At 53.3% G+C, this 22,102-nt stretch overlaps 1 protein-coding gene across 1 annotated transcript; it reads right to left on the bottom strand.

Moving 5' to 3' along the window:
• Positions 1-1,123: 1,123 nt before the first annotated feature.
• Positions 1,124-22,096, bottom strand: XPC (XPC complex subunit, DNA damage recognition and repair factor). The gene is made up of 19 exons (XM_032969777.2): positions 21,985-22,096; positions 19,377-19,677; positions 18,610-18,722; positions 17,970-18,087; positions 17,361-17,445; positions 16,835-16,992; positions 16,262-16,394; positions 15,679-15,774; positions 14,024-14,381; positions 12,881-13,185; positions 12,400-12,659; positions 11,498-11,618; positions 10,803-10,963; positions 10,286-10,367; positions 9,657-9,791; positions 8,499-8,668; positions 4,495-4,588; positions 3,684-3,773; positions 1,124-3,197 (listed from the first exon to the last, which is right to left on the bottom strand). Exons 1-19 carry the CDS (start codon positions 22,016-22,018, stop codon positions 2,991-2,993), a joined length of 3,021 nt encoding a protein of 1,006 aa, XP_032825668.1. The 5' UTR covers positions 22,019-22,096; the 3' UTR covers positions 1,124-2,990.
• Positions 22,097-22,102: the final 6 nt, after the last annotated feature.

The following is a 22,102-nucleotide window of genomic DNA, read 5'->3' as shown; positions in this document are numbered from 1 at the left end:
ACAGAGGAATACCACTTTCGGTAGACAGCTGTCTGTTTGCTAGATGCCTGTGTATGTTTGTACGGTATGGCAGGGGTGACCGCTGAAATTGAATAGGGGCCCCATTGTATTGTTGCACTTTTTTCGCACCGTAGTCATACCGTTCTAAAAGTGAAGGGTGTCCTGGCACTATTCCGTGGCAGAGGTGACCGCTGAAACGGACAGAAGATTTAGAGATTATGTGCATAGAGATCCATAGACCAAGTGGCTGAGCTACTGAGTGTGCATGGGACGCAATTGCATCTGGGCCCACGTGATAAAAGAGGGGTCCATGTGGTAGAAACATGAAGAATGGGACAAGGCGGGCACCCATTTCCATCCTCTCACCAGGGCCCATGCCAACCATGCCACGCCACCATCTGTGAAAAAGAGCTTTATAGCTCATCGGATTCATCCCATCTAAATAATATTGATTCTGCATGGAAACCAACACCACCCAGCACCAAAGATGTATTCTCATCATCATGAAATCTGGCTCGTCTTGGGAGGCTGAAATCATGTCCTGGGCAAACTGCAGGAAACTGGATTTAACTGCTGGATTCGCAAAGCAGAAATTATTCTACCTCTTACGGTGATTGATGGAAGGCATCTCTTCTCAGTTGCTCTGTACCGCTCAGGTAGCTCGTTTTAATTCTGAAAATTTTATACTTCCCTTCTGTCCCCCTTTCCGCGCCAATTAAAATATCCTCGATACATGGTGGTGGTGGGGGGGGCATAAACATTGAAGGTAAAACATGGGAATAAAATGTAACACCTCTCACTTCCTGATGCTCGAAAAGCGAAACATAAAGTAAAGCCGCTTTTCTGACAGCTGCGTCTCCACCCTGCGCTGAAACGTCAAATACCAGGAGGTCCCCACTCTTTAAGTTCCGTACTCTACACCAAACACAAACTCCTGTGGCACTGCAACGTGGATTCGGTGGTGTTTAACACGTTTTTTACATTCATTTTATACTTCCTATTGTCATGTAAAAAGTTAAATGACATTACCGGCTGTGGAAATAACTGAGATGACCCTGCCCGTGAATGAGCGCCTACGTCAAGTACACGACCGCATCTGAACAAAGGACTCGGGACATAGTAATCATTGTTGCATATTTTTTGTCGTTTTTAAATAAAGTATGAAAACAAAGCACACAAAAAGCACAAACCAATAACAAATGCCGCATAAATTTAAAAAAAATCCATCGAGAACTCCCGAGTTGACACAAAACACACGAGGGACCGATGCCAATGGCCATCAGTTTGTGACTGGGGGGGGGGGTGAAATGACTTTCCCCTCCGCCCATTCGATGGGTGATCACCGATTCACCGTTACGATTTGAATCGCAAATAAATTTTGAGTATTTTTTGTAATGCTGCGGTGAACGGTAGCAGCATCTAATTGGCTGCGTGGGTCACGTGAACACGGAACACCGGTACAGTACATTCGCACGTACGGACCTCTTGTTGATCCACTGCTGGATGAGCGGCTCCACCACGGCCGTGCGGGTCGCGTTGGGGGTTACCGTGACCACACCTCACGCTCCTCGGCGCGGTACGATAATAAATGTTGCTGCGCTGTCTCCTTCTGCCCACGAGGTAGCCCCACAGCAGCCTATAACCTGATTTATGCAAGGTGGCCGCTCACCAAAGTCCTGTTCAGGGTCAGCGCTGCTTAGTTTTTGACATCTGACTTGATCAACAGGTACATTTGGGGTGATTTAGTCGGAGGCGTATACACCACGTGACTGCAACAGTATCAGTTATTAGATACGAGGATCAATGCATGCATGGCGAGCCCTAGATTCGATATTGATCGACATTCCTAGTTAGTTCCACACAGGGTAGGCGACCTTGAAAATTTTTACGTGCCCGGCACACCACATCAAGTATACCTCTCGCTCTGACTGTGGCTACTCGTGCCACCTGCTCCAGTTTTCCAGCGACCCAGGAAATATTCAAGGAAGTAACGAGGCCCCTCGTCGACCCAAGGTTTAGCAGGACCCCCGATTTGTGGCGCCTTCAATGAGGAATTCCGCGGGACGATGCGAAGGCACAATCTTCCTTGCAGTGGCGAGGCAACGAAAATCCACGAGGGGTCCCCTGCTCGCAGTGGCGAGGATCAGAAGAGCTGTGAGCGCATGCCTGGAGAGCGGCAGTCGGGAATCCTATCCCCGAGAGCAAAGCAGGCCTTTCAAATATCGGGCACATTAACACACACACACAAACGTGGAGAATAAAATAATTTCCTTTGTGCGACTGCAGCTAAGAACATAGAAGCACGGAGAACATAACTTTGCCACTACCGCAAACATAAACTTTCAGACGGTTTGTCTGCAATTTACCGACTACCAGACAATGTAACTCAATGGCTCAATCACTTGCAACTGAATTCCCTCGCTTTACACTGTCGATTCATTAAAAAAAAAGGGGCGCACAAAGCATAATCCCATAGCACGGACCGCAGTCGCACGGACCGCAGTCGCACGGACCGCAGTCACCCAACCCGCAATGTAGCGCACGAGACAGCTGCTTGCCCACGTCTGACCGCATAGCCGTCGCACATGAGTGAATTCGAATCGCACGGAGCGAATTTTGGGTAGAAATAGGTTAGCCGCATTTCCAACGCCAAGTTGCACAAACCGAACACATGTAGAGTGAGGAAGACCTGTAGTTGCTCTTCATCGGACATACAAAATCATCAACACACACACCTCATAGTCAGGCCAGTGCAGTGGCAGAAGCCCGCCGATCGTGCTATGTTGCCAGGTTTGAAACATTCCCTTCCAGCAGATGATGAGCGTGAGCTAATTATCATCTGCGGGCCGTTTCCAAGTGGCGATCCTCGTTCGGCTGTGGTCCACGTCACACGAAAAAAATCCGCGGGGCGAATTAAGTGAAGTTGAGTGGCCCGAGTGTGGCCCACGCGCCGGTGGGGGGGGGGGGGGGGTAAGGTCCCACTCCTCGCTCTAGAGCTTCTCGAAGGGAAACAAGTGAGAGTTCTGGCCCTGGCGATCACGCCGCCCCACCCCCTGGTTTCGTTTCACAGACGACCGCGTCCGCTCTTTGAAGTCTGGCCAGGCCACTGCCAGGTCGTCGGCGGGGGTGACCCCCGGGTTTTTGGCCACCTGGCTCGTGCCTTCCTCGCCCTGCGTTGTCTGTGTGGAGCCGGGCTCCTGGAGGACGGAAAAAAGACAACGACATCGCGTGAACGTCGCGCGAACGTCACGTAGCCACCCCGTTTCAGGATCAAAGGCGCTCACCGCTTGATTAGACAAAGGGCGTAGAGCGAGAGGAAACAAATGAGATGGAGAGTATAAACGAAATAGGTTAAAACAATGCAAAGGAGACATAACGAGACAATACGAATGGGATAGTACAGAGGCAGAATGAGACAATGCAGACAAGGACGCTACACCGAGCCAGACTCCGTACGATGTAGCGAACATGGTGAGTGTGGTGAGCGTGATGAGCGTGGTGACGGAGGTGAGCATGGTCAGTGTGGTGAGCATGGGTGAGTGAGGTGACTGCAGCGAGGTGGCTGTGGTGAGTATGATGATTGCGGTAAGATGACGGCGGTGAGCGAGGTGACTGCTGTCAGCGTGGCGAATGCGGCGAGTGTGACGAGTGTGGTGAGGCGAGTGCGGCGTGAGCCGACGTACGTTAGCCGAGTAACGCAGCTTTAACCGCTCCCTGATGAGCAGTCCCCTGGTCAGCAGCTTCCAGTTTCCAAAAGCGCGGTTCTCTCTCTTCTGAACGACACAAAGCGTGGACGACGACGACAACCGATTACATCGCCATTTCCAGACTTCTCACGTGCACCGCGTGAGCACGACGCCATCGCCCCAACACTCCGATCGCCCCACCGCCTCCCAATCTAATCTCGGATCAATCTCAGGCATTTATGCATCGATTTTACCTGTCCCCCCGTCCATTCATTCATCTGTCCCTAATGGGGAGGCAACGATATTGCCCGTATGTCGGACTACAACTGCTCGTCTGCAAGAGTCCACACTCATTTGCTCGGCCCCAACTTGCCGGACAGTGAGTAGCACCGGCCTCAACGGACCCCAACAGACGCCGTCTACGATCCGTGGCCCACGGTGATCAGCCGCGACCGCTGCTGCTTTGCCGCTGCTTGACCCGCGCAGCGCAAACTCGACGCAGCGATACGGCCGACGCAGCGTCACCGGGGTCTCCAGCCCGAAGGCCTGGACCCGGTTACCGGCAGCGGCAGATGTCCAGTTCCCATCCTGGAGTCTGAGCCAGTTTGTGCAGCGAGCTTACAACGGTGAGGTTCCAAGAGCTTCTTATCTGTGATCCGTGCTCACTCCTGGTAGACTGGACAATGGGAGAGAACTCCCACGTTGCGAGGAAACGGAGGAGCAAGGGAACTGCAGAGTCTCTGACGAGGGAGGGTCCTCAACAGGCCGGGGTTAACGTCCTCGGTGCTGGGCAACGTCTGGGTCTCACCTCTCTCTCTTTCTTTTCCACCTCCTCTTGCGCTCTCTCCCAAGCGGCCAGCAGGGTGTCCTTCACCTCCTCGCACACCACAAAGCCGTCGGTGCTGCCAAATACAAAGATCCCCCGTATAGCCTTAACAGACTGTTGGGACAAGTGCTGTTAGCGAGCACCTATGAAGACCGGCACGGCACACGAAGGGGTGGGTGGCCAGCACCACGCCCGGCCGGCTTTGTCTCCCGAGTGGCGATGTTTACACACCGCACCAGGTGCTCATTTGAGTCATGCACATGCACACGCCTACACAGACAATGGCGTAAACACACACTGGCGTACACACGCGTGCACAACACTTACACACAACAGCAACAACCGCCATTCGCCACTAAGTGGCGGTGGCGTCACCACGACGCGTGTGCCAGGCCATGTGCACCTTGAGGCCACGTGAAGTGTCGAACGCCCGCTGGCAGGAGGTCACAGGGCAGACTCAAGTGCCACGGGTCGACTAAGATGACTGAGATGACTGGCTGATTCACCACCTGTGCCCCTACTGTGCCAACCTGCTGTGCTTTAGCCACCCGGCGCTCCGCTCATTGTTGTGAGAGTCGCTCCTCCGCCCTCCAGAGGAGGGCGACTGCCTCCAACTGCCCAGTAGCATCCTTCACGAGCCTCCTCCACAGAGGCAGATCTTGACACCGCTGGTACCAGTCATCGGCAAGTCCACTCAGCTCCACGTCCTCCTGTACCACTCCATCTCTTCTCTAGCCTGTGCCGCGCCCGTTTAGCCCCCTCGATCCGGCCGAACAAAAGCTGTTTAGGCATGCGGTGACTGGGCATGCGGGCTACATGACCCAGCCAACGCAGCCTTGCCTGCCGGAGCTCACCGATGGGACCTTGCCCAGATCTTTCAAGGATTTGTGAGCTCCTCACACAATCCAGCCTGGTTAAACCCAGGATGGATCATAGGCAGGCTAGCCTAAATGTTTCTAACCGGCGAAGATGTTCCATTAGGGGGGTACACGTTTCGCAAGCGTAGAGAAGGGAGGGAATGACCGTGGCCGAGAAGACCTGAAGCTTAGTGCGGAACGACAGACCAGGTAGCTTCCACACAGCGTTACGCAACCGATGAAAAGATATTGCCGCTCGACTGATTCGGATACCTCTGCTGTTAAACTGGAGCCGGTCATAAGCACACTTCCCAGGTATGGGAAACTCTCCACTCTCTCCACAACTGCCCCATCACCGATTGGGAGTTTAGGGGGTGGAGTGTCCGATGGTACAAAATACCCAGGCAGGTGCTTAGTTTTGGTGGGGCTGATGGTAAGGCCCCATCTCTTAGTGGCACACTCATGTCTCAGCAGCAGTGCCTCCAAGTCCTCCTCTGAGTGAGCAGGATTCACCAGAGCATCGGCATACATTCCATGGTTGATCAATAGGGAGCCATCCCTTGACCGCACCCGGGCATCGATCAGCCTCCCATTATATCTGTACCAAATGGAGATTCCCCCGGTACAGCTATTGAAGGCTTCACGAACTACGTGGTCAAAATAGATGTTAAATAATGTGGGAGCCAGAGGACATCCCTGTCGCACCCCAAGGTGTACAGGGAATGGCTCTGACTCCTGGCCACGTAGTTTTACCCGGGCCAGCTCACCATCATGAAGGTCCTTAATGATCGTGAGCAGGGGGTCAGGGACTCTAAAAGCACGAAGAACAACCCACAGCCCAGGCCTACTGATGGTATCATAGGCCTTGACCAGGTCAATAAATCAGAGATGTAGGTCTTGCTGGAATTCCCTTCACCTCTGCTGTAGCAGACGGACAGAAAATATGGCATCTGTGCAGGACCGCCCTTTCCTGAAACCACATTGGGGCTCCGCAAGCATCTCCTCAGCGTGCCTGGCGAGGCGATGTTGAATAATCCTTGCCAGGACCTTTCCCGGCACACTGAGGAGTGAGATGCCCCTGTAGTTGTTACAGTCTGTGCGGTCTCCCTTCTTAAAGAGGGGGACCACCAGGGCATCCTTTCAATCCTGCGGAACCCGTCCAGTGGTGCAGACTGTTGTTATGATGTCATATAGGGCAGTCTGTGCACAAACGCCACCCTCCCTCAGCATTTCGCTTGGGAGATCATCTCTGCCCGGTGCCTTTCCTGGTCTCAGACTCTGGATCGCCTTGAGTACTTCCTCAACAGATGGCACCTCAGCCAGCCACTCACAGGGGGTGACTTCCTCCAATATTTGAGGCACCGCAGCCTCAGCAAGGTCATCCCCACTTTGTGCCACGATGTTTTCCTGGCTTATGGATTTTCCCTCCCCAAGGACCTCACGGAGATTGGATCACCGATTTTCCCCTAATTATGGTAATAGGTGTGGCGCTGCCGACTACTTTTTTGATGGAGTTAAATAGAGATTTGTGATCGCGGGCCACTGAGGCAGACTCCATCTCCTCAGCAACCCGCGACCACCACCCATCCTTGCAGCGCCTCACGGCTCTCCGAACCTCCGAGCGAAGGCTGCGGTAAGCTTCCTCATTCTCTGACGTGGGATTCTGTAGCCGATGACAGTGGGCCTGTCGCTTTTTCTCAACTATCCTGAACACCTCCTCTGTCAGCCAGGGTCTCTGGGGAGGTCTGGACCGCGTACCCAAAGCGGCCATTGCAGCTGCATGAGTCACAGTCCTAAACCTCGTCCATTTACCCTCGACATCAGAAGGAGTGGGGGATGATGCCAACCCCAGCCGCAAGCGATGACGAAATTCTCGCTTGCAACTTTCATCAGATAACTGAGACCAGGCCACTTTAGGTTGGAATGGGGTCCTGGGTGTACACCCACCACCGGAGTGGAAGAATGGCAGATGCATCTTACAGATGACTAGTCGATAGTCAGAGAGCAGATCAGCTCCACGGTAGGTCCTGGTGTCAAGGACATGGGCTCGCATCCGCTGGTCCGTCACTATGTAGTTCAGCAGATGTTCTTGTTTGGACCCGGGCATTGCATCCATGATGTTGTGTGGATGCGCCGATGCCGGAACAGCGTGTTGGTAATTACAAGCCCATGGGCTGCACAAAAATCTAGCAGCCTCCTGCCGTTGTTATTGAGCTGATCTGGCCCATGCCCTCCAATCACTCCAAACCAGGTGCCAGCATCATGACCAACTCAGGCATTGAAGTCACCCAACAAGATGACTCTATCCCGAGGGGCCACTTTAGCCAGCACCAGTGACAGGAGGTCATAGAAGGCATCTGATTCATCGGCTTTGCCTGCATCCCTCCACAGATGTTCGTCTTCGGTGGGGGCATAAGTAACCACGACCACCACTCCTCGCCTCCGGTTGATGGGAAGGCGAGCCCAAAGTAGCCTGGAGCTTACAGCTTCCCACACCTCACCGCCACGCTCCCGCGCCCCCTTCATTCTTTTGTTCAAAAGAGCCACACCCTTTTGTTTGGCAGTCTACTGCCTCGAGTGAGGACTGTCCACCCCTCATGGTGGCAGGAGCCAGAACCGGTCCACTGGACCTCCTGAATGCCACAGAGATCCAGGCGGTACCGGTCCAGCTCCCGACAGAGGAGTGGCAGCCTCTCCTCCGCAGTGAGCGTTAGAACATTCCACGTGGCCACACGAAGTGGCTTTTCGTTGTTTCTGGAGGAGCCCCGAGGGTAGAGATTCAATCTCCTGGCTCCGCCAATTGGGGTTTGGCCAGGAGACGTCATAGACGCCTGTCCCCCCGGGGCCTCCGGCACAAGCTTATTAGTTAAATTTTTTATTCGTGGTTTCGTGGTAAAAATGTTGAAGGTGGAGGGGTTACCAGCCCCTCACACCCGTCCAGAGCCCCCGTTTAGCCCCTGTGGTGGTCAGACGCCATGAGAGGAGGGGGCAATCGGAATTGGCCCTCCCCCCACAGCACAGTCCACGACAGAGTTTCCCGTCCGGCACCGCGAGGAGGTAGGGGGTTGTTTCACACACACACGCATACATACATACATACGTGTACACACACACACATTCGTCCCTTACACGGGGTGCGAGTATCCTGCGTGGAAGTCGAATCCCGTGACCGCGGGTGCGCAGTCCACGCCGATTGACCGCGCCACACGGTTCAGCCCCGGCGCGTGGAGGTGCACGCAGCCCACCGGCAGCATGCTCGGCCGGAACAGGTACACGTTGCCATAGTCATTCCGGGGAACCTGGCGTGGCACAAGGCAGTTCACGTGGCACAGCGCAGTCAGGATCTATAATCAGAATCTTTATACCGGAGGAATCCGATGAGCAATAAAGCTCTTTTTCACAGATATCCAGTAGTTTTTGCAGATGTCCAGTAGGCCACGTAGCGCCCGGCGGTCGGGAGGTCTCCCAGCTTCCAGTGACGCGGTCCGGCGGAAGGGCCGTTTCCCGCCGCTGGAGAGGTTTAGCGGTTCGAGCCCAGTGGCCGCCCTGGTTAATACTGAGTGTGTACTTAGCATTCAATAATCGCCACCTGCTTCTGACGGACATAAATGATCCCGTGACATGTCATGGTCCATATTTGCCAAATTTGATAAATTACTCACAAAGTGCTTACTCGGAAAAAGAACCACGTGCACGTGGCAAGGGACTCTTGCAGGCCAGTGCCGTGTAGACATTGCGCCACGTAGGGACAGCTGCCAAGCGGGGCTACGACTGCAGCGGGGCACTGGAACACTTGAGATGATGTGATGTGAAGCGCTCCGAGTTGTCGAGGTATTTGAGTGCTGTTTCCACAAGGATCCTAATCCTTATCCACGTTTTTTTCCCACGCCAGCAGTGATGTCCAGCACGGAGAGGCGTCACCTGGGATGCGGATGGAGTTGCGGTGGCAACTTGGAGAGGCGGTGGGATGCAGCGGTAAGCGTGCTGCGCTACGAACCCAGAGACACGAGTCCGATTCCCACTAACGGCCACCAACACCAGCGATGATTATCTGAACTGGTCCTGGACATCGCCTAGTTCGTCTCAGCCTCAACGAGTAGCTGGCGCTATTTGTCAACATCGCCATTGGGAAGGCAAAGGCGGTCGGACGTGATGCTGGCCACTGACCCCCTTATGCATCGTGCCAGACTTCATAAGAGCTTGCTAACAGCACTTGCCCCAAAAGTCTGTGTAGCCTACACGGGGGATCTTTGTCTCTGGTGGAGGTGGTGGCGTCGTGGCCGTTACCTTGCCGTCCACCGCCACGGGTGGCTGGTATTCTTCGGTTTGCCACAGGCCAAACAGCGCCAGGTCAGGTTTGTCGCGGCTCTCCGGGTCCGCCATGCGCAGCTTGCGCGAGCGGTTGGACTGACCCTTCACCATCTGACGGTGGGGGGGATGGGGAAGGGGGGGGCAAAGGTCACGCGGCACCATTGTGGCATAACCATGGTATAAACGCTCATTAATTGGTTGAAAACATCTTAATATATAAGAAGACTGCAGAGCTTGGGCGACTGTTGGTAGTGCCGGCTCACCGCCTGGCTAATGTCTTCCTGCTCGTCTGTGGTTCCTCGACGAGTGTGCAATTTGCACAAACGACGACATGAGATACAAAACTAAACATTATTACCGCAACACGAGGGTTAGAGGTCAGACTCGGTATGCCGGTGCAAGGCAGCTGACAGAAGGCTTGCTGTGATTCACCACCATCCCCGCTCGCCCCAGCGATTATGAGAATTCAGGTTTCCCGGAAAAAACAACAACCCAACTTGTACTTTTTAACGCTTTCTATCTAATGCTTAAAGAAGTGACACATCGACTTTGTCCACGTGTTGGCGCGCGAGCGATCGCACCCCCGCGTGCTGCAAAAACGGCACCTTATAGGGGACCTCTCCCAGCCGCACCACGCGCGCCTGCTTGAGCCACGTGTCGCACGAATGCAGGGTGTGGACGCACTCCCTGCGGGCAGACGAACATCAGTGGAGGAACATCGTGGGGGCAGTTGAACTGACGTTGCCAGGTTCGTAGCGAACTGCACTGACCGCTGCGCCACCACTCCACCCCACCTCACGGTCCATGTGTTCTTATACTCGTACAGTTGTACGTCAGGCTTTTACAGCTGGCAGCAGACAGGCCAGGCAGGGCCGCCGAGGCCTCTCGGAGCGGCCCGCCGGGAGATGAAGAGATACAGAAGAGTGCCGAGTGTTAACCCGGCCCCCTCGTGCTGGGTTTTCTCCAGGTTCTCCGGTTCCCTCGCACACGAAGCCAGACTCTCGTTACTAATGGGATTCATGGCCAAACATCTCAATGTAGCAGGGCCCTCCTGAAGACAAGAATCAATGCTAAGTCTTGCGACAAGGCCCCGCTCCCATTCTGGCGCTGGTGCCTCAGTACCTGGCGTAGACCGGTTCTCCGCGGCAGGTGCCCAGCACCGCGGCACCGGGCGGGAAGATGGCCTCGTACTTGAGCAGGTGGCGTGGCAGCGCGTACAGCGGATGGCTCTTAAATTCCGACACGGAGCTTGGCATAGGGCGGCTCAGCAGCCCCGCCTCTAACTGATAAGACACCACCATCACCACCGTCACCACCGTCACCACCACCAATTTCACCAGCACCACAATCGCCGCCACTAGCTGATCGCGCAACCACCGCTATTGCCACCATCACCGCCATCAATATCACCAGCATCACCAACAACGCCACCAGTTTCTAGACAACCGCCACCACTACCAATAACAGCCGCTATTCACCACCACAGCACTTTTGCCAGGCTAGGTGCACTATGAGGCTGCCACGTGAAGTGTCGATAAATCTCTGGCAGGAAGTCACAGGATAGGCTCAGGTTTATGAGCTGAGATGACTGCAGATTCACCACCTGTGCTGACTACTGTATATCCGCTAAACTTCTTTCGCACCGTACGTAGCCAACCGTGTCAATCGGAGGTGCGGGGGGAAGGATAACAAACTAAAACACAAAAAGCAGTTCTAAAGAATAGCTCCCAGTGGCTTCCTAATAAGCGGCTCTTCCCAATCGCTCCCAAGGCGGCCGCCATCGCGTCGTGAGAGCCGTCCGCGGCGTCACCTCTCACCTGCTCGTCCTCCTGCTGCTCGCGGTGCGTGTGGGGGCTCTCGAACGGGAAGAGCGCCGCCTGCCACCACTCGGCGTCCACGCGCAGCCGCCGCGTGGACGTGAGCCAAGCGGGGTCGTACCTGCACCCCACGGCACGCGCGGATTCCCGGTGACGGCCCCGGAGAACGCACGTCGGGATCGCTCGCCAGACGGAGGGATTGGGTCTCTACAAGTCTATGAAAATGTATGGGTCGCTACAAGTCTACGGGAATTTACGAGAATCTATGGATCTCTATGCGAGGCTATTGGACTCTGTGACCTGGGAGGGACTCGACTGTATTGGATCCCTGGGTGGAACTATGAATGTCGATCAATATGGATACTCGGGCTCACGATGCACGCGTCGATCCTCGCGTGTAACAACCGACGCTGTTCCAGTCACGCGTTGTATACGCCTATGACCAAATAAGCGAGAATGCACCCGCTGCAGTGCGGTATACGTGGTGGGCAGCATGAGGCAGCACAGCAACATTTATTATTGTACAGTACTCCTGCGGTCTCCCATGTCTGTACTCATCTTCACGAAGCCGTGCTAAGCGTGAAAACTGTGGTCATGGTAACCCCCACCGCGACCTGCAAGCGTGAAAACTGTGGTCATGGTAACCCCCACCGCGACCTGCAAGCGTGAAAACTGTGGTCATGGTAACCCCCACCGCGACCTGCAAGCGTGAAAACTGTGGTCATGGTAACCCCCACCGCGACCTGCAAGCGTGAAAACTGTCGTCATGGAAACCCCCACCGCGATCTGCAGGTCGCAGGGGAGGTACTCGCGGAGGAGGCCCTCGCGCGCGATGACAGTGAACACATTTTTTTTCTGGGAAATCGACCTAGGATACAGGCCTGGTCTCATCCTTCACTTGCCTGCGAGTGATGTCCTTCATGCACCCATCGTCATCGAAGGCCACAACGTACGCCAGGGGCCGTGCGGCCCGTCGCACGCACGCCTCCGGCCGGTCGGCCTCCGCGCCGGCGACCTCCACGCACACCCAGCGCCCGCCGGCGGCAGCGGCACCTACCGGCGCCCGTCCGTGCGGGCCCTCGGCCACCAAGAGAACCTCCACCCACGCGTTGCAAGGGGCCAACGCCGTCGACGTTGCCCCAGGCTTCCACGCAGCTTTAGGCTGTGAAATGGCACAGCGGGCAAGGTACAATTTTTGAGAATTAAAAAAACAAGTCGTAAATTAGCCACATCGCAAGGTGTTTATCTCCTGCAACGTGCACAATTTTTGTATCGAGATCCATGAAAGGCTCAAACGATTTGTGCACAGACCAAGACGCACAAAGCCCCAACCTCTCACCAATTTCTCCCCAAGGCCTCAACACCCCCTCGCCGATCCCTTACATGGCTCGGTGACTTTCTCTGCATCTTGGCACGCTTGTGTTTCCCGAGTCCGGTCGTCGTGGTGGCGACAAAATCATCGCTGTCGCTGTCGCCCCCAAGCTCCGGCTCCTTCTCTCCCGTAGGCCTCTTCCCGGCCGCTCCACGCTGCTGCGAGGATGGCCTCTTCCTCGACTTCCCTGACCTCCTCCCTCCACCCTTGTCTGAATCTGAGACCTCGTCGGATGAGTCACCGGAGTTCGGGGAGAATTCCGAGTCCTCGTCACTGCCGCTGCCATCGCTGTCGCTCGCCGCGACTCGGTAGCGCCCTGGTGAAACAAACGCACACGGCAGCAGAACTGCAATGTTGTCGTCGTTGGCCACGGTCTATCCACTGCTGGATGAAGGCCTCCCAACACAATGGCAGTCGTAAAGGTTGTTTTACCACACTTCATCACGCTAGTCGGTATGGGCTTGTCAAGTGACTGCAATTTACAACTACAAGCGTCAGTTGACTAACGTTGGTTTGGAAGTGGACGATACATGCATTGAATTGCACGTGTAAGACTCAATGTGATAAAAGTTGTATCCATGGCACGCCACAGGAAGCAGAGTAAAGCTAAGGTTGTGATGCATGGAAAAAGAAAAAGGTCAGGGAAGAGAAAAGAGAAAGAATGGGAAATAAGGAAGAGGATGGAAAAAGGAAAAAAGGGAGCAAGCGTAACGGAGCTGCATGGGAGCTGCACGGAGCAGCGTCTGTTTTCAAGAGGGGGAGGTGAAAGGGGAGGGGATTCAGAGTGTGGGGTGGCAACGCAGGAGCTACGTGATTTACGGGAGGCTTGTGCCGATTTAAATATAAGATGCGATCTTTGCAGCCACTCGGGGCGCTACCATCCACCGCCTGACCCTGTGGCATTGCCGAGTGTCCCCCCCTTCGTGTAGTGGTTATCTCCGTGTTCCTCCCATATGAAGCCGAACGCTTATTAACTGCGGCATACCCACCCGTGTAATTTCCGGGGACGTGCAGCGCAAGCGTATGGTGTTGGTCTACGTCCGGTCCGTCGCAGCTACCAAACATCCCAGCCTTTCAGAAAGACCGTCCCGGCATCGCAAACTTTTGTTGAATTCGAAATTCAGTGGAGTCGGACTGCACTTCTAGTACGGTACCTGCTTGCGGCTTCGAGCTTTGTTGGGCGGATACTCTCGGAGACCGTCTCTTTCCCTCGTTCTCTCCAGCACCTTGACACTTTCTAATCTCGCCATCCTCCTCTTCCTCCACCTTCTCGCCCTTCCCTTCCTCCTTAAACCTCTCCGCCTTGGAGACGTCTCCACTCTGGGAGGTGGCGGAGGAGGACTTCTTCCGAGCCTCTCCACGCTTCCCTCGCTCCACCTTCGCACTTCCATCACCACCGCCCCGCGTCTTCTCGTCCTCACCATCGCCTACGAAGTCGCCGGGCCCCTGGCGAGTGGATTTTTGCTGTTTCGAGATTCCCTTGCGTGTCTTGGTTTGGGCAAACCTGCCAACCTGTGGTGAAGCGTGGATGTTGTTTGTTATGGGGCCGTGAAGCCACGAGACGAAGGGACCTTGCCCCATCTGGAGCAACGTTTGACAGCGAGCAGCGCACCACCCCCCGTGTCGGAGAGTGGCTACGAGAAATTGACGTCACAGAACTAGCTCCAAAGTAGCAGGCCCCTTTATCCACACTAGTGGAAAGACTAGTGTGGATAAAGGGGTGTTGGTCACGTAATCAACTTAAATAAGTCGAATAGAGAAAGTTAATTTCATATTCAAGTAGGTTTTTTTTTTGTACAGTCATTTCAATAACTCACGACACTAACCAGTGTGTCTGTGTGTGTGCACTACGAGCCTGGCGACCCGGGTTTGATTCCTGCTCATGGCCAACACCAGTGGCAATTATCTAAACCGGTTCCGGGGCTACCCTAGGCCGACTCAGCCTCGAATGAGTACCTGGTGCAAACATCACAACTAGGCAGATAAAGGCGGCTGGACATGGTGCTGACCATCCACCCCCTCGTGTGCCATTCCGGCCTTCATAGGTGCTCACGAACAGCACTTGCCCCAACAGTCTGTTAAGGCTATACAGGAATCTTTGTGGTAATCAAAGTGCACCTAACCTGGCACAGGAGCTGTGGGAAAGTCACCGTCACTTAGTGGCAAATGTCAGGTATTGGTTGGTATTAGTATTGGTTGGTATTAGTATTGGTGGTATTAGTATTGGTTGGTATTAGTATTGGTTGGTATTAGTATTGGTTGGTATTAGTATTGGTTGGTATTAGTATTGGTTGGTATTAGTATTGGTTGGTATTAGTATTGGTTGGTATTAGTATTGGTTGGTATTAGTATTGGTTGGTATTAGTATTGGTTGGTATTAGTATTGGTTGGTATTAGTATTGGTTGGTATTAGTATTGGTGGTATTAGTATTGGTTGGTATTAGTATTGGTTGGTATTAGTATTGGTGGTAATGATTGGTTGGGAAGCGGTGGCACAGCAGTTAGCGCACTGCGCTAGGAACCCGGTGACCCGAGTTAAATTTCCAATCACGGCGAATACGAGTGTCAACGCTTATTTATTATAACTTTGATGGTGCCGTTTGTTGCTGGCCGTTTGATATTTCGGGCCTTTGAGCCTGCCGTGCTCAGAAACTTTATTTTCCCCCCTAAAAAAATTTGGCCAAAACTACTGCGGCATTCTGTACCGGAATTGTTTTTGCTAATTGAAACCATTGACTTAATCGGCGACCAACGCGCCACGGGGCGTCGGAGCGAGCCGCGCCACCGACGGAGACGCTGCAGTGAATACCTTGGGTTCGGCGGCGGCGCTCTTGAGCGGCAGCGGCTGCAGGGACAGCACCAGGCGCGAGGTGATGCCCAGCGCTCGCACCACGACCAGGAACAACTGCACACATGCGCGAACAGAAAAACCACGGGACCACGTGCGGAAGGGGGGGGGGCGGCAAACAGCACAGAGGACAGCAGAGCGGAAAGCACAGGACAACCCAGAGGATAGCACAGGAGAGTGCGGACAGCACAGGAGAGGCCGGACAGCACAGAGGATAACACAGGACAACACAAAGGAGAGCACAGGACATCACAGAGGAGAGGACAGTAGACCAACACAGTGACACAAGCTAGTTTAGTGCGTGAATTGCCAGACTTTTGATGATTAAAATCATTAGCAGACCGGTCACAAGTTATGCCAATGATGTAAATGAGTCGTGCTCGCATGCGGAGTCTGCTGTACTGTGCATGGCATGTGCTGCGAATGTGTGTGCCTTCTCGTGCGTGTGCCTTAGCGTGCGCCCGAGTGTGCTCTACGGTATATGCGCCATGCGCTGTTGGTATGCCGTAAGCACACGTGTGCCGCGGTGCACGCTGCTACCCACATGCGATAGCTCCTCAGCCGAGCGTGCCGTTCGCGAACTGAACCTCGCGGTGAGGACCTCCGTCATCAGGGCCCCCTGCGCCGTCCCTCCCTGCACCTCCTCCTCCTCGTCCACCCGGAACGTGAAGTTGAACCTGCGCTCAATCACACAGGGGAGGAAGCACGTGCACACATGGATTCTGCAATGCTTTCCCAAAGACTCACATAAGAGATCCACAGACTTACATATAAAAACAGAGATTCATATACACACATAGACTGACAGAGATCCATAGATTTTCAGATTTCACATTGATATAGGAGAAAAGACCTGCAGATGTAATACTGTATTATTCTAATTCTTGCTCTCATTCATAATTCTAGCTGTCATTTTTTTTCAATACAGATCCCATTTTTATAAATACATCGCTAACAGCAACACAACTTTAATTTTGGATCACCGCCATGAGCGTTATCACGACCTCCTCCCATGACAAAGAGAAGGACGGAGCCAACGCATTCACGCTTTGGTCTTGCAGCGAGTGGTGCGGGGGGTGGGATGCGGCTCCATGGAGGTGGCGCCACAGCCTCTCACCACGTGAGGAGTCGAGCGAGGAAGGTGAGGTCGTGATTGGTGGATGGTGAAGACGCCAACTGCGTGGGCAGCAGCGACAGCGCCAGCGCTCGCAGGGCGGGGGAACTGCAGACGGCGCTGCGGTGCATCCCGTTTGCCAGCAGGCACAGCAGGTGCACCTGACAGGACACGCAGCACGCGACACGTGTGTCCGCGGCTGAAATGGGGCCATTCCCTCACTTGTGAAGCGGAGGGGGAAGCCACCCGCGCACACCTGAGCTCTCGGCACGACGTCCCGAAGTTTACGCTCAACGTGTCACCTGCAGCTCCTTCACCGACTGAAGGAACGCGTAACTGAGGAACCGATTCGGTTCCTGAGCAAGCTCCCGACGGTCGGGAGTGAATTCGCAGGACATCGTTTCGAACGACACGTGGTACAGCCCAAAAACACTTGGGCGGGCGACACAACACGATCACGTGAACCTACGCCGGAGTTGGAGGAGTCTCACACACACACACGTGTCGAGGTGGGGGTGCAGCGGCGCACCTTGTGCAAGTCGAGCTGCACTTCCTTCTTGTAGCGATTCGCCATGCGGCGCACCCAGCCCTCAAACAGCTTTTTGCGCTTCTCTCTGGTCGGAAGCAGACACGGACACATGGTGGCGCAAAGTGTAAAACATCAGAACTGGGGAGATTAAGATGAACGGCTTGGTGATGATCACAGTGTCACCCCTTGGTGTGCCGTGCCGGCCTTCAAATGGCCCTCGCTAACAGCACTTGCCCCGACGGTCTGTTAAGGCTATACGGAGGATCTTTGTCTTTGTGCTGCAGCAAGGGGAGGGGTGACGCAGTGGTTGGTGCACTGCGCTGGGAACCCAGAGGCCAGAGTTCGAATCCCGCAGACGGCCAACATCGGTGATGAATATCTAAAACGGTCCTGGGCCTCCCCTAGATCGAGTTCAGCCTTAAATCACAACCCAATGTGGTGTGTATACATATAGCACTGGAGAACAAAGGCAACCGGGCATGGTGCTGACCACCCACCCACTCATGCGTCATGTTGGCCTTCATAGGTGCTCACTAACAGCACTTTCCCCAAAAGCCTGTGTAGGCTACAAGGGGAATCTTTGACTGTGTGTTGTAGGCGCTCTCTTACTTGCGCGCACGCAGTTTTGCCATCTCCGGTGTCTCTATCTCAATCTGCACGGCCTGCCCGATGCTCACGATGCCGGCTGCTGAGCTTGTGGCGCCCACCTCTTCTTCTGCCGGAAGCTCTGGAGGAAGACGGCGCAGCCACAAAGGTGGCGCTTAGCAGTGGGCGGTGAGCGCCTGTGTGCGTGTGTTTGATGTTTTAGACGCTCGCTGATATGATGCTTACGATGATTTCCATTACGACGATTGTTATTAGGATGATTGCTGAAACGATCACCGTCATGACTCTTGCTGATATGATGAATGCTGCTACGATGCATGCCATTACGATGATTGCCATTACAATTATTGCTGTTACGATGCATGCCATTACGATGCATGCCGTTACGATTATTGCTGTGAGGATGCTTGCCGTTAAAATGCATGCTGTTACGATGACTGCTGTCACGAATATGAACTCTGCTTTAACCTGTTGCACTTGCAGTGCCACAGAGCCACTCATACGCCTATATCGAATTGGGCAAGTAGCACACACACACATTGCTTCCACTAGGCACATACATATCACTTAGGCAGAGATCATTTAGCACACACACACACACTCACCACTGATGCTATGCACAGACAAATGGAAGTTACCCTACCGTCCACTTCCTGCCACTCTCCTTCACTCTCCGAGTCGGACGAGGAGTCCTCTTCGTCGGACTTTCCTTCCAGGTCATTCTCCTCGCTGTCGCTCTCACTCGCGGCTCTTTTCCTTCGCAACAAACGCACGGGGTCGCCGCATCACGACATGAGTGACAAACAAGGGATGGAGACGTGGAGCCCCGGACAAGAGACGGAGATAAACGATCGCGTGGTCAGACGTTGCGACGTCACGATGCCACGCGACCCTGTGACGAAGATGTCACGCGGCTCGCCAGCGCATGCAAATTTTTTTCTAATGTGGTTCGCCAGAAAATAACAGCCCGAGAACCGTAGAGGAGAGGTTGTTACTTGAACACATAAAGCCACGTGTATGTTACATGACTTATAGTGCGTGTTTCTTTTCCACCCTACTCTGCACGTCCATTGAATGCTGGTTACTCTTCTCCCTCGCTCTTCCCCCCCACCCCCCCCCATATATAAAAGCTCCCACTCCCCCACTCGACGGAAGACTCCCTCAGGGTGGGGACTGACCATTCCTCCTTCCACCTATACACCGTCAAGCGCCGAAAATCCCACCCCCCCCCCCCACCAGCAGTTTCCGTCCCTCTTCCCCAAAAGCCATCAACGCGTTGTACTGGGCTTATGCGGTTACCAAAATAAAAAAATTATTTTAAAAACAGTCCGAGATCCGTGCTACCATTGGGGGACCTTTGTCTTTATCACGGAACTCACGTGTGCGACTGCAGCGTGACCAACGCCTCACCTGCCCGAGCCCTCTGCCGTCACGCGTTCGACGGCCCTTGCCGGCTCGCGCTGCCCCTCGTCCCGAGAGGCTGCCCTCTCCTTCGACGCGCCGCACGCCTCGCCCTTGGTCGCCGGGCCGCCCTCCGCTGCTCCCCGTTGGCTCGTGGTCGCCACCGAGTCTCGGGCCTCTCCATTATCGGCGGGCTCAACGCGGCCCCCTCGCGCTCCGCCGCGTCGGCCCCTCGCTTTGCGCGAGATCCTCTTGCTCGCCCGCTCCTGCGCGGGACCGTCAGCATTGTTGCAGCCGCGGGCCCTGCTGCCTGCACGTCCATTGTAAACACATTCAGTTGCGCAGACATAACACACAGTACACACACACAGTATAATGTTACATAATACACAGTTTATACACACAACATACATGATATGCACATAATACACACATACACATTACATACACTTGACACACACGCACATTGCAAACACGTTATGAACATAAACTACATGCGCACACTATACATACATAACCAAAATACATTATACAGGCATTACACGCATAATTACACATTATATACACACACATACATAGCATATACTTCATATATGTTACCTACACATGCTGTTACACGGTCATTACACACATAATACATACATGACACACATTGAACACGCATTACATGCACTATATAAGACACTTTGCACACACAAAGTTGCACATTACGTATACATTTCACGCGTTACACGATATTCTTCCTAACATGCCACGCTCTTCCCAAGTAGTAAATACAATTATAAAACCGAGCCCTTCCTGTTTCATAACCACGCAGGATGCCACTGCCTAGTAAACATGTAACGTTGGCATGTGGTTGGAATGGTTAGGCCAACACTGAACATTGGAACCAATGTTTCTTGTTGACTGGGCAAGCGCGAGGTACATCACATGCAACAATAGGCGACGTTTCGGGCAATGGTCCTACTTTCTAGTGCATCAAATGATGTGCAATTTCATTGTGCTCTGAACAAGGGCCATTGCCTGAAACGTCGCATATGGAAATTTACTTATAGGGGACCACGGTGGTATTGGTGAATGTGTTGAGCTTGTGTTATCACACCTGTCAACCCCTTATCAGTGCCCTACCTGATTAAAGACCCAATTCAGACCTTATTGGTCACCCCGTGCCCTTATAAATCTCAACGTGCATCCTACAAAGTGCCATCGCAAGGGAGAAACACAAACAAATAGACACAAACATTGTTTTGCCCGTATTGAAGCGGCTGTACGCCGTATGGACCTGAAAACTCAATGTCCCTGTACAAGAATACGGGGCAATAAACCGTACGGGTTGACAGGTTTGCGTTATGCAGAACTTTCTAAGATAAATGCACGCGCTTCTTCGCACGTAGTACACAGCACGAATTAAATGTAGTGTAGTGTATTGTGTGTGTAGTGTATTAAGTAGTGTAGTGTATTAAGTAGTGTAGTGTATTGTGTGTGTAGTGTATTGTGTGTGTAGTGTATTAAGTAGTGTAGTGTATTGTGTGTGTAGTGTATTAAGTAGTGTAGTGTATTAAGTAGTGTAGTGTGTGTAGTGTATTAAGTAGTGTAGTGTATTGTGTGTGTAGTGTATTAAGTAGTGTAGTGTATTAAGTAGTGGTGTATTAAGTAGTGTAGTGTATTAAGTAGTGTAGTGTATAAAGTAGTGTAGTGTATTGTGTGTGTAGTGTATTAAGTAGTGTAGTGTATTGTGTGTGTAGTGTATTAAGTAGTGTAGTGTATTGTGTGTTATTTATTAAGTAGTGTAGTGTATTGTGTGTGTAGTGTATTGAGTAGTGTAGTATATTAAGTAGTGTGTAGTTTAAACCACGAGCACTCCCGTGTCATCACTCGCTGGGTGGCGCCGAGTGCGCGTTACATCACAAAGCCTCAATGCTGTGCAGAGATTCCTCCAAATAAATGCAACGACGTCGTTCATCCACCAGACGTCGTTCAATCACCAGACGTCGTTCATTCACCAGACGTCGTTCATCCACCAGACGTCGTTCATCCACCAGACGTCGTTCATTCACCAGACGTCGTTCATTCACCAGACATGACCAAGAGAGACGACCGCGATGTTTTATCGCCATGGTGGTGGTGGTGATGATGTGAGGAATGATCATGTTGTGTTGATGAAACAGCGATTTGGTGGTGGTGGTGGTGCTGCGTAGGCAAAGAGGTGCACAAGCACAAATATGAAGACGTTCCTAAATAACATTGCGACCTTAAAAGGATAAAAATAAAAACATAGGCGACGTTTCGGCTAATGGGCCTTCTTCACAACTGACAGAGAGGTCAGAGAGGCAGTGGTGTAGAGTGCAGTCTCCTCACTCTTATCCACTCCATCTCCCTGTGCCATTAAGAAGGGCCATTGCCCGGAACGTCGCCAACTGTAAATATGTTACCCCCCCCCGCCTCCCTATGGGGTGGTGCTGCTGATAGTCCGGATGTCAGCGATGGGATTATGGTGGTAATGTGAGTAGTGATGTTAGCAATGATGTTGGTGTTAGTAATGATGATGATGTTAGTAATAATGTTAGTAATAATAATGTAAGTAATGTTAGTAATGATGATGATGCTACTGCCTCACCACGCGTGCCACTGTCCGCCTTTCTCTTCGCCATGGTCACGTGGTCGCGGGGCTGTGGGAGCGCGGCCACGCGACGTGGGGGCGGGGCTTCGGGGTGGGGCTCAAGGGGGGCCAGGCA

This window comes from Petromyzon marinus, chromosome 42 (genome assembly GCF_048934315.1).
Source record: "Petromyzon marinus isolate PM22_M1 ecotype Great Lakes invasive population chromosome 42, UKy_Petmar_22M1.pri1.0, whole genome shotgun sequence".
NCBI lineage: Eukaryota > Metazoa > Chordata > Hyperoartia > Petromyzontiformes > Petromyzontidae > Petromyzon > Petromyzon marinus.
The sequence above is the reverse complement of the archived record's forward strand: the minus strand, read 5'-3'. Positions and strand labels throughout refer to the sequence as shown.